Genomic DNA, 12,029 nt, shown 5'->3' on the forward strand with positions numbered 1-12,029 from the left:
CCCAGCTGATAACCTCCTGCACTGGGAGTTTGACATTTTGCTTATCTTAGCCATCCAGGGAGGCAATGCTCCATTTCACGATGGAGACACAGGCCATTTGTGTTAATGAGGGGAGCTTTACTTGGAGTAGAATGTCATGTTGGAGGCCTGGGCACTCCATTTGGAGAGAAGGCAGCAGCTCAGTCTCACACCTTCTACACATAACAAGTTCAGTGACACCTTGGGGTCTGCATCTCCTCACCTATTCATTCACAAAGGTGAGGCCTCCCCTCTGCCTTTGCTGGGTTGCTTGGGAGCTACAAGCAGACAAAGAGCTGTGAATATGGTCCAAGCAAAATGCCAGTCAGCAACCCTTTGCTTTTGAATTGGAGAAAAATTTGATTTTGTGGCCCCTGACATCCCCTTCCTTTTGCCTCTGCAAATCTCAAAGGGATGCCTCAAAACATCTGGGAAGCCTCATGGATAGATACTCTTCTTACACAGGCCAGGAGTCCCAAAGTCTGTGCAGATAGCTTCACATGCTTTATCTCATCCCATGTCCTCAAAAATGCTGAGGTCTGGTTCCTTTTTGAGCATAACAGAAACTAATGAAGAGGGGTGGGCTCTGAAGCCAGAGATTTGCCAACCCCAGATTTGCTTTTTTTTCTGCAAATCTCAGACAAATTGTTGAACCCCCTGTCTCCCACTTTCCTTACCTACAAGACAGAACTATAGCGACTGCATTCAAAGCACTTATAACCATATGGATATCAAGCAAATGCTCTGTGGTTATTAGAAGTGGCTGTTGTTATTTATTATTGTCAATGAAGATATTGAAGCTTCATAAACTCTATCTAAATACACACAGTCTATAAATGGACAAGACCAGATTATTTTCATCCCAGGAATCACACTCTTAGCCACTATACTAAATTTTGTTGGAGTTCCAAATTTCTCTGCCCCTGTGTTTCTTCATCTGCAAACCAGATGTCCCATCATATCGGTCTCATAGGATTGTAGGAAGTAGATGAGCCAATAAATACAAATGCACTAGGATGTCAGGTAAATGGTGATGTTTCACAATGGCAATGGTGATAATAACTCCGTTATTACTTTGTCCTCGAAAGAGCAACTGACCTTGGGCAGAGATACACCCCACAGCTTCTCACTTCAGTTACACCCTGGGGTCTCATTGCTACGGACCACATTTCAGGGCCAGTGAGTACAGGGGCAATCCTGTGGCCAGAGGGTAAATGTACATACTCATCCCATCCCCCAAGCACAGCCTGCACCCCACCTCTCCTCCTTGTGAAGGAAGGATGGGGGACTCAGCTGATGGGCACCTGCCCCAGGAACTAGAAAGCATCTTTTCCAGGGCAGCCTGCAAAGGGAGATAGGGGTTTCGAAAATAATTAGCCCCCAGTGCTGGGCCTGTGGCATCTCATTACCAAATGCAAATTCAAGTTCACGTGCCACTCCAAGGCTCCTGGCACAATGCCTGCCTGACCCTCAACCTTGCTGAATGTGGACCAAATCGTCCCCCACTGCCAACCCCCCTTTTCATTTTGCAGCTGGTGTTCTGTCTCTGCAAAGGGAAAAGCCTGCTGTCAGCCCACTGAAGGGAGAACAAGGAAAAGGGGTCTTATTTCTTTAAGGGAGGAGGCAGGGATGTTATGGGGGGGGGAGATTAGAAAAATTGTTCTTCCCTCAGCAGTTAAAAGAGGGATAATTGGAGTAAGTGGCAGGCGGCTGTTCTGCCATTTAGCATACAGCATACCCAGGAAATCTCACTTGGTAATCAGGAGAAGAGGAGGGAAAAGGAGCAATCAGACCCCTATTCAAGCTTCCTTTAGCGACAGCCCCTGCTGGCTGGCTGGCTGGCTGGCTGGCTTGTTGGCTGGGCTGGAGAGAGCAGGGACTGATCCCACCCAAAGCCTGAATGCTAGGTGGGAAGTCAGGGCTCAGGGTCACAGTCCTCTGTGTACATTGTAAGATCTTTCTGCTGTTCTACCTTCTCCAAATCACAGATACGTTGGCAAGGGTGCTACCATTTTTCCTCTGATTGCTCACCATGACCCTTGTGCCCAGGCTTCCAAGGCCTTACAAATTGACACAGATTGCCACATTATAATTGCAGCAGGGTGTAAACTCCTGGAAAATGATGGAAGATGGTCATGTTTTACTCCAACAGGAATTTCCAGCCAGGGCATTCCTGGTACCTTAACAATGGGCTAAGAATCTCAGCCTTAGGGTAAACAGTCTCCTCAAGGTGGATGTCATTCTTTGGTATTGAAAGTTGGGAGCAGAGTAGTACAATTCTCAAGGAAAAAGAAAATTCATTGAAATTGGCTTTCTGGGATGCATACAAAGACCACATGGCAGTGACGAGATGTCAGTCAAACCAACTACCAGTCAACCAAATAATAGATAGGTCATTTCCATGAGACTCATTCAGGGGAAGAGGTCAGCCCAAACCTTCTCCATTGTTCCCTGGCCCCATCCTCCCTGAAGCAGACTGACTTCACATTAAATGAAGTCTTCAGGGGATATGGGACTAAGCTTTATATGCCTTGGCAGTGAATCGATGCTTCACAGCTATAGGCTTGCTGAGAAATTCAGTGCATGTACTTTCATAACTAAGAATACTTCAAAAATAATCATCTCAACTCATTTTGAGGCAATGACAACTTTTCCATAGCCTATAAGGGGACTTGTCCCTAGAAGGAAGCTGGGGACACTGAGCCACTCTCTGGCCGCCCAGCTTCAAGGCTCCCACCATAGGACTGAACTTGACAAAAGGACCAGTGACAGTGCTGGATCATGCCCTCATTAAATTCCCAGCCACATTCATCTTAAAACTGGTTTGTCTTATCTGCCTTTCTTCTGTCCTCGTGGCCATTTACTGCTTGAGAATCAAAGCAATTTGTTTATAAACATAATACCTCTAGAAGTACAAACCTGAAACCTCTTCTCTATATAATCACTATGTGCCACAATGCTTGGTGTGACTACCAATAAGGACAGACTGAAAGGAAAAGCTGCAGACTGGAGTTTTCCCAAGTTCAAAGATGAGTTTGCAGCCAGAGCTCACAATCCTTCACCCAAAAGAGAAGACAGTGTGTCCACTACCCCTTACCCTTGGGCCCAGGTCCCCCATATCAACTATCTCTGTTGTCTTCTCCTCTTTTCACATGGAATCAGAATAGCCCAAAACACATAAAGAGATGGGTGCATCTGTGTATTCTTTCTGGGGTTCAGTACAGACACATTTTGGAAGCACACAAAGCCAGAGAAGCCAAGCAAACAGCAACACTGTGGGTATGCTACAAATTGATGGGCTACAAAGAACATCTCCAACAGGCCCCACCTAGACCATAGGAAGCTACAGGAGCCCACCCAGATGCCCCTGCTCCCAGAACTGGTAAAGTACAAAACACACCCTCATACACTCAAATGGAAGGGTCCATCCAGCAAACTAGGACAAATAGGTACTTGATACCTAGGCCCCACTGCTGTGGGAAAGTTCCCTGATTTCTCTTCTGTGGTGGGTGATCTGATGAGGAAGGAGGTGTGGCTACATATCCTCTGCCCACTTCACATTATCCCTAGGGAAATGGCAGGCATTTGTTTAGGCTATTTATCATGTTGTATGCATATCTGCTTGACACTTCAAAACTGCTCTGATATTTTCCCCCTGCACATATTACAGGTGTGTGTTTGCGCTTACTCTCCAAAACTTAACTATGTGTGGAGGCAAGGGATATTTTGTAATAGTCTGCAATGCAATTTTGTGACTGATCAAACATGATGGGAATTACTGGGATCAGCAGGCTTCAAGGCATCCACAGTAAATTCCTCTACCTCCAATATCTGTTTTCACAAAAACCTTTGGGTCATTCTGTTTTCAAGTTAGGTAGATGTTGAGTTATCACAGAATCTATTTGCTCTGCTTCTTTCTGTACAGGAGAAGAAATCTGAACCTTGCAAAAAGAACAATTATTAAAATATACATATTGCATTTAAGCACTAAAAAAATCAACTGCATTTAATCTATTCTGAAGAAATTCCACTGAGGGCTGAATAACATACATACATACATACATACATACATACATACATACATACATACATACAAAAATAAATAAAAAGAGAGAGAAAACAAATTTACACACCACATATGTACATATGTATATATATAGTGTCGATTCTTCCCGCCGAAAGTGCTGATCCAAACCTGCCTGGAGGAAATGAGTTCTTTTAAAACACACACACACACATGCACACACACACACAAATGCAATCAGAGATAATCAGCAACTTAACAACACACTTGCAGCTGCCCTGGTCCCTCAAAAGGAAGGATCGACTTTTAATGTTAGTTCTGAGAGAAGAACAGATCCTCTGGGCAAATGAAGAAACAAGTGATCATGTCAACATCTTCAGGCAGAACACTTTCTAACACCAAGAAACTCTGGAGTGTCAGTCAGCTCCGGAAGGCACTTGCTTGTAAGAAGTCCTTTAATAACCGTGTTCCAACAGCATGGTTTTATGTGTTGAGTCAACTCTGGTCCTCTTCTCTGCCAACTTTCTTTCCTATGAGTTCAATGAGGAAAATTTGAAGCCTACAAGGGTGCCCCACCTTTTAACACTACAACATGACATTGTCATCTACAGATGTGCTGAACCCCTTTTATAACCATCTTGGGAAGCAAGTAGTCTGGGAACCTCAGGCTGGATATGTCTATGAACCTAAAGGGATAATGTGTGTGTCCAGTATCCCTCTTCCTCAGGTCCACTCCCCAAAAGGGAGATATAAAAGCTAGCCTGGTAGAGGACAGAAGCAGAGCAGTGGGGGAATATTTCCAAGGAACCCATGCACAACCTGCAATGGTGCCTCCTGCCCAGTTCCCAGCATGTCAGTCTCCAACAAGTGCCACCTGGAAAATAAACCTAGATTTGACTTATAAAAATATTTTAACATAGCTCCTAGTACATAAAGTTTACATCAAACATAAACTGCTTTATAAGGGACAGGCAATTCCCGAAATGTTTTAGGAGCAGCCACAAATACAATGTTAAAAACAAATCCCAAAACAGACCCTTACCTGAACAGAGGGAGGAACAAGATACTTACCTGGCCCCACCCTCTTGACACAGAAGCAACAGCCCATTAAGGGGAAATTATTTCCTCCCAGAGAATGAAATCTCTGGCCTGGGTTGACTAATATTCCTGTCGGGTAGGTCAATAATCTGACTAAGAGACCACCCCTCAAAGAGGCAGGACCACCCTGGGAAGGCAGTTTTACCTTAAGCTGCTCTAAAGAGAGAGCTGGAGTAATTATTTCTTTCATGGGATCATCTTCCTTCCCAGAAGCCTTGCCCCTAAAGTAGTCCCCAGGAGCCACTATGAGGTTTGGCTGGGTCTGTGAACTTTCTGAGTCCTTCAGATAGGAATCTCTATCCTTTCTTCTGTTCTGTGTTTTTATTTAAGATCCTAATCCTAGACTAAGTATGTCTTTTTCTGGCACTTTGGGCTTCCTTAATCTTTCTTGAATATGCCCCTCCCTACCATGTGGATGCTTGTTCCCCGTGTGCTTGGCCTCCATGCCAGATTATCTCAAAGGTCCAGGCTCATTTCCTTCTCTCTGCTCCTGGGAAACTGCTGAGATTTACAGCTTGGCTAGAGTTTGTTTCTTGGTTTTTTAATCTAATAAAGTTTTCTTCAAGCTTCTGTTTAAGTCTATTATTAAATTCTTTTGTTAATGGGACCCAGAACCCCAAGAGAGACCCTGATTTCCAACATCAGCACTCTGACCTCTTTGAGCTTGTACCAGGGCATTCTTCCCCTTGATTGTACATCAGGGTCATATGAGAAGCTTTAAAAATAGAGTTGCTGGGATCCCACCCCCCAAGAGATGTTGAAACAATAAGCCTGGTATGGCTTGAAAGTTTTCCAGTTCCCCCAAGACGCTCTCAGTGTTCAGTGGGGTTGAGAACCATTGAGCTTGGAATGCTACCACCACCATGAAGGGGCCCCATTGGTTGAGAAGATGAAACATCTAAGAAGAATCAGGGTGTAATCCATTCTGTGTCTTCTGCATCCTACCCTCTCAAGATACACACCTGTCTCATCAGTTCTCACAAACTTGATAACCTCAGTGGTTTCTCTTCCCCAAATCTAAGCCTGTAGTGAGTGCAGCAGACCAGGGGTTTATATTTTACTTGTATTTGTCATATTAAAGGTACTTCCTCACATTTAATACCAAACGGAAGTTAGGAAATTAGTGTGGCAAGGTTAGGGCAACTTAAGTTCTTTGCAGGAAACCACCCCCCTCTTCCTCATCTCTATCTCTCTCTCCTTCATTCTTTTCTTCCCTCCTTTTCTCTGTCCCTTACTCTCTCCTTCACTCCCTTGCTCTTCTCCCCTCCCTCTCCGTCTCACGGTTGTCTCAGCTTTCTAGTGTAGTTTGAGGGATTCCACTGGAGGAGGCTCCAGCCCTGTGCCCACCCACACATATCCCAGTGTGTGGAGCTCTCAGGAAAGGAAACGTCTCTAAAGAGGAGCCACATGAAATAACCTCATTGCTAGAACAAGGACAGAAGACTCTCAAATGATTCCTTGACTTCCTTCTAGATGCCTCTCATGGGCTAAGGGGCAGTATAACAAGATTGAATTGTAACAAGGTCATGCACAGACCCTACAGCCCATAGGCCTCCGTCCTCTGCACAGGCAATGTGGAAGATAACATGTGGAATCTTCCCATCCACACACAGGAGTCCAAGTCTCCAAGAGTCAGGGGCGGGGGAGATAGCCACTCTCGTTTCTCATTCTGTGCTAACCCAGCCGAGCTGTATACAGACTCTGCAATCCACTCCACCTAGCCCTTTGAGGTGAGTCAGCATGCACGGATGAGTAGCCTGTATTCTCTTCCTGCTGAGATCTGGTACTTTCCCCCCTGAGAGTTGAAGGTTCTACCACCTCCTTGAAGAAGGAGGCCCAGTTATACAGCATGCTGCTGAAGCTGCACTGGCCCATAGAGCTGGTTCCTATCCAGCCATCCTGCCTTCACCCAATCACTCACATAGCAGGAAGGGGCGGGTCTTACCTTCTGAGCAGAGCGTGCCACCGTAGCCAGTGGTGGAACAGTCACAGGTGGGATGGCCATCCAGGAGGAAGCAGATGCCACCATTTTCACAGGGACGCTCACCACAGGGACCCTCAGCTTCTAACTGGACACCCTGGCTCCCCAGAAGCCGAGGCTCTGAGTTGCCATACTTGAGATCCAGCATTAATCCCTTAAAGCCAGGCATGTTCTGTACTCCCTCGAGGGTCAGGGCAGAAGGTCGGATATCAGCAGGGACGCCACCGAGGAACAAGTCACTGACCACATCCATGTAGGGCCGCTGAGGCTGTAGCGCCCCAGACTGGCCCTCACCGTCAATCACCAGCCCAGTGCGCAGGCGGTCACGGCTCACCATGAGAAAGTGCCAGGTGCTGTCGTTCACCTGCTTGTTGGACAACACAGCGGTCTCGGCGCAGTCCATGCTAAAGCGGAGCTGAACTCGGCCATCCACCAGGGAGAGGCAGAGGAAGTCACAGACACCACCATCATCCAAATACAGGAGCAGCCCGGTGGACACGTTGGTCTTGAATTGGAAGCTCAGGTCACTGCGAGTGCTAGCATCCCAGCGTAGGTAGCGAGCCCACTGGTTGGGGAGGCCCATGAACTCCAGACCCAGGCAGAGCCCAACCAGGGAGCCCAGAAAGATGCTCACCTTTAGGGTGAAGAAAACTGAGTGGAGGGTAAAGCTCATTGTGGCTGCTGGGCCAGGGCACAGAGGAGTAAACAGACCAGGGAACAGCCCTGGGGCCTGGGGGCTGGGGACTAGGGGATGGGGGCTGGGAGCGGGAGGCAAGGGGTAGGGCTTTGGTTATAGAAAGACAAAGTGATGCACAGAATACACTCAAGAATACACGCAGGAATGTTAGGAGGGTGAGGAAGGAGGAAAAGGAACAACACAGCCCTAGAGAGGCACACAGGCAAGGAAGCCAGTAAAGAGGCAGAAGAACCAGATGGGATGTTGGGAAGGACCAACCAGGGACAGGTTGAGGGAAGAGTATCCTTCTCCAAGAAAAGATCTCAGCTATCCACACGGATCCGGAGGCCTTGATTCAAGGAGGAGAAGGAGCCCAGGCTAGGAACAAACGTTCAGCAATGTGTTCTTCCGGGCAAACGTCCTAGCCAGAGAGACCAAGGACAGGGCTGGAGCCTCCGGCCGGTGATGAAGGAGAAAGAAACAGTGAAGCCAGGCGAAAGGCAGCCCCAAGTCGAGGACCAGTGTTAAGGTTCTACTGTCTAGCAGAAGCAGGCCCTGGGAAGGGGAACGGCAAGCAACTGAGTACTCAGGCGGAACGGAACCCGGAGCAGAGAAGAAACAGATTCAGGCTTCATGGTGCTGACCAGAGGCAGTGCTGCCCATAGCACGGCTCCCAGGACTCCAGAGTAAAGACCTGTGGGAGAAGGTAGAGAAGAGATTAGGATTAGAGCTAAACATCAACAATTACATCCCATGGCACAAAGATTGATGGAGTGCGGATGCCAGTAAGACAACTCTAAATACTCCTTCAATGCTAAGTACTTCACACAGGACAAGGGCCCAGTTCTCCCATGGCCAGGGGAAGACCCTGAGCCCAGATCCTAATGACACACTTAGTTTTTCCAGATGTAAAATGCAAATATCATGGAAAATCCCCAAAGCCATATTAGTATATTTTTGGAAATATTAACATTTTAAAACATCCAAATACCCATATATAATGTTTACTTATTTATATATTAAAAACATTTTTTTCTTTTTCAATTTTACAGTCCATCACTTGAGTAAAAGAGGCCTAAGACCTTAAACTTTTAGAAAGAAAAATATATAAAAATCAAGGGAAGTGAACAAGTAGACAAAACAGCCCCCATCTCTAACCAAATATTAGGGAAACTTCTTAAAAAAATTAAGATTAAAAAAATTGAAAGGCTGAGTTTGGATTCTAATTGCTGCACATGAAATTTAAAACAATATTCCTAGCCTATTTGAATTTATACTTAATAATATGAAAAGCAGACAAAATAATAGTCCCTTTCCAAGATTGGGAAGAAAAATAGTGAGATTAGTGTAGTGTGGCCCCAGCATAAGCTTTGTACAAAGTAAGTGGTCAATATATACTAGGTTGGTTTCTTTCTTACTTCTAAAATGAGAAGGAATGGTTAGATGAGGAGAGAGAGATAGAGGAAGGGAGGGAGGGGGGAGGGAGGGAGGGAGGGAGGGAGGGGCAATGTATATATGCACAATATTGAGAAAATTCATAAATAGCCAAGACATGTTACAGACAGAGTGAATCATTGATTGTGACTAGAAAGGCAGCCAATATCCATTGAACTTGGGACCTGGTTCCTGAAGGAAGCTTCTGATTTACCTAACCAAGCTGGTGATTTCTCTGTTCAGATAAAGCAGTGTAATTTCCAAGGGCTATATGCAAGTTGTGGCTTACTCCTTGTCACAGCTGGTAATTCACAGTTGTTCCCAATGGTCTCTGTTACAGCACCACAGTTAACTCTATCTACAATGACAGTATCAGCAAAGCTAGACAGTTCCTGTCTTTGCAGAGGAAGATGCCATCCCTTTAAGCAGGGACAAACTCCTGTTCTACGTGAACAAACAACCTATTTCCACAAGAGCCTGATCAAATTCATCATCAGAAAAATCTTTGTTCTATGAAAGAGTGTCACCCAAGCAGTATTTACTGAAGTGTGGCATGGATATCCCCATAGGCTCAAGGGATAGCCAATTAGAATTTGGACATAGGAATATACTTGTAGGGGTGTGTGCCAACCACCAAGAGTTCAGGATTTCTTTGTGTGTATGCTGGGTAATATCACTTTGGTAACACGAAGTCAACTATACTCACACCACAGCTAAATGTCAATATCACAAACAACATCTTGTCTATGACAAGACGAATTTCAGCCATGAAAACATCCAGGAAGAATATTCCAGAATCATAGTCAATATGAAAATCTTGAGTCAGGCACAGACTGGTACTGTTAGAGTAGAGTAGGTTAGAGGTATGAGGCCAAAGGTGGGTAACAAGAAGTAAAGGCAGGAGACTTGACAGTCTCCAAGAAAGTAATCAATGTGCTGAATGAGATATGCCAACCAAGTCCAAAGGCAGAATTCTCTTGGAGAGAGGGAACTCCAGTCTACCTAACTCAAGCTCATTCCAGGCACCATTGGATCAGAATAGCATAAGACACTCTTCCATACTCAAAGGCGTCACAGACTGGTAGAGGACTAGTGTAGTTTGGAGACAACAAATTGTACTAGAACCAAACTATTTGTTGTGGCAACACTCTGGGGCCTAGGACCACAGTGCCTACCACAGGACACTGTCATAAAACAGGAGTAGTGAAATGTCTACACAAAGAAGGAACCATAAAACAGAGTTCAAGAGCCACTATAAGTTCCTTTGACTTATATTCCATGCAGCGGCCTCAACATGGCCCCACAACACTCCAGAGTACTTCCTCAAGTTTTCAAGATGCCAACTCCAAGTGGTCCTGGAGGACAAAACAATTCCTATCTAATTGTCTGTGGAAAGCCATGAATGAATGAAGAACTACAATGTCCAGGTACACACACCTATCAGAGAGTATTGTAGGAATTTACTCATCCTGTTTTGTGGTGACCACACTAATCTATGTAAATGAGACTCTACTGTCTACCTTCAGACTCTTGTCCTTCCCTCTCAATCAAATTTAATATTGGAGACACCAACATATTGTGCATCAGGAGGAATCTAAAGGGCTGACTAAGAGAAGCCAAGCTTTCATTCTCATAGGTACCAAGCAGGTCTGATGCAGGAATGATACCATTAAACCACTCCATCAAGACTTGATATACTATTAACTGTCCACATTCTCTCCTAAAGAGCTATTTCTTTCTAGGGACATTACAAGGACCTTTGGGAATTTTCCCAGATGTCCAAATGCTATATATGACCTTATATTAGTAATCCAAAGCCTCCAGCCAATTGCTGCCAGCACTTCAGCCATCTAGCAGAACATGCGTCTGAAGAAATCCCATTCCCTCAAGAAATGGGACAAAGGAAAACAGAGAACCTCCTTCACCCAGTCAATCAATGGCCACCCACCCCTGAGTCACAGTTCAGCACAGGCAGCTGGGGTCCAGGTGGTTGGCTCCCAAGTTTACAAGGAAGGTTGGGGATGATACTGAAGCTCCAAACACTTATCTGTTGTGTGGGAACCAAGCAAGAGAGGGAAAGTGAGTGACATTATCTAATTGCCAGCTAATTTACATAATTATCGAACAGCACAGTTTTTATGTTGGGTGAACATCTTTGCAAATGTCTCATATTCCGGCTGCTTAGAATGCAAGGGGAGACCTCACACAACTCTGACATGTGGACTATTTGCCACAAGGATGGTTTAGAAGATCTGGCTGCTATTTGCCCTCCCCACCCACTCCTTCCCTTTTCCAAAGGCCATGGGGATTTAGTTGAGCTTGAAACAGACTCAAGAGATAATGTGTTATCTCTTGATAACAATAAGACAGTGTTTAGAACTAGAATGGTTGGGATGACATGATGATGTCCATCCTTTACCCAGCCCTACAATGCCCAGATGGGGTTTTCAATCTTTCCTATAGAGTCTAGAACTTTATCTAAACTGCTTCTTAGACTCCCATACCAGGACTGCAGAGGCTCTCCAAGAGCTTTATATTGGTTTTAATCCTCACTCACTACACCTTTCATCCCATGGGTAAAAGATTTTTACCATCAATCCCAATTGATGTCATTCAAGTGGGATTCACCTTAATCTCAGACCACATAATCCAGGCTAGCCCATTGGGGCATTTCAGTCTCTTGGTCACAGTAAATGGTTTGGAGATAAGTCTGCCATCCAAACTGAGTCAAATTAGACTTATTACTGGGACTTTAACTGGAATTATTTGAGATATGACCCTCTTAAGTCTTCCTACCA

General features: G+C 45.2%; 1 protein-coding gene across 3 annotated transcripts in view; it reads right to left on the minus strand.

The window, feature by feature from the left end:
• Positions 1-7,794, minus strand: part of Nrxn3 (neurexin 3) — a 1,486,512-nt gene extending 1,478,718 nt beyond the window's left edge. For all 3 annotated transcript variants that reach the window (XM_035445726.1, XM_035445725.1, XM_035445727.1), the window contains exon 1: positions 7,086-7,794. In XM_035445726.1, coding sequence (XP_035301617.1) covers positions 7,086-7,794 — 709 coding nt within the window. The remainder of the gene's footprint in view (positions 1-7,085) is intronic.
• Positions 7,795-12,029: the final 4,235 nt, after the last annotated feature.

This window comes from Cricetulus griseus, chromosome 5, assembly GCF_003668045.3.
Source record: "Cricetulus griseus strain 17A/GY chromosome 5, alternate assembly CriGri-PICRH-1.0, whole genome shotgun sequence".
Lineage (NCBI taxonomy): Eukaryota > Metazoa > Chordata > Mammalia > Rodentia > Cricetidae > Cricetulus > Cricetulus griseus.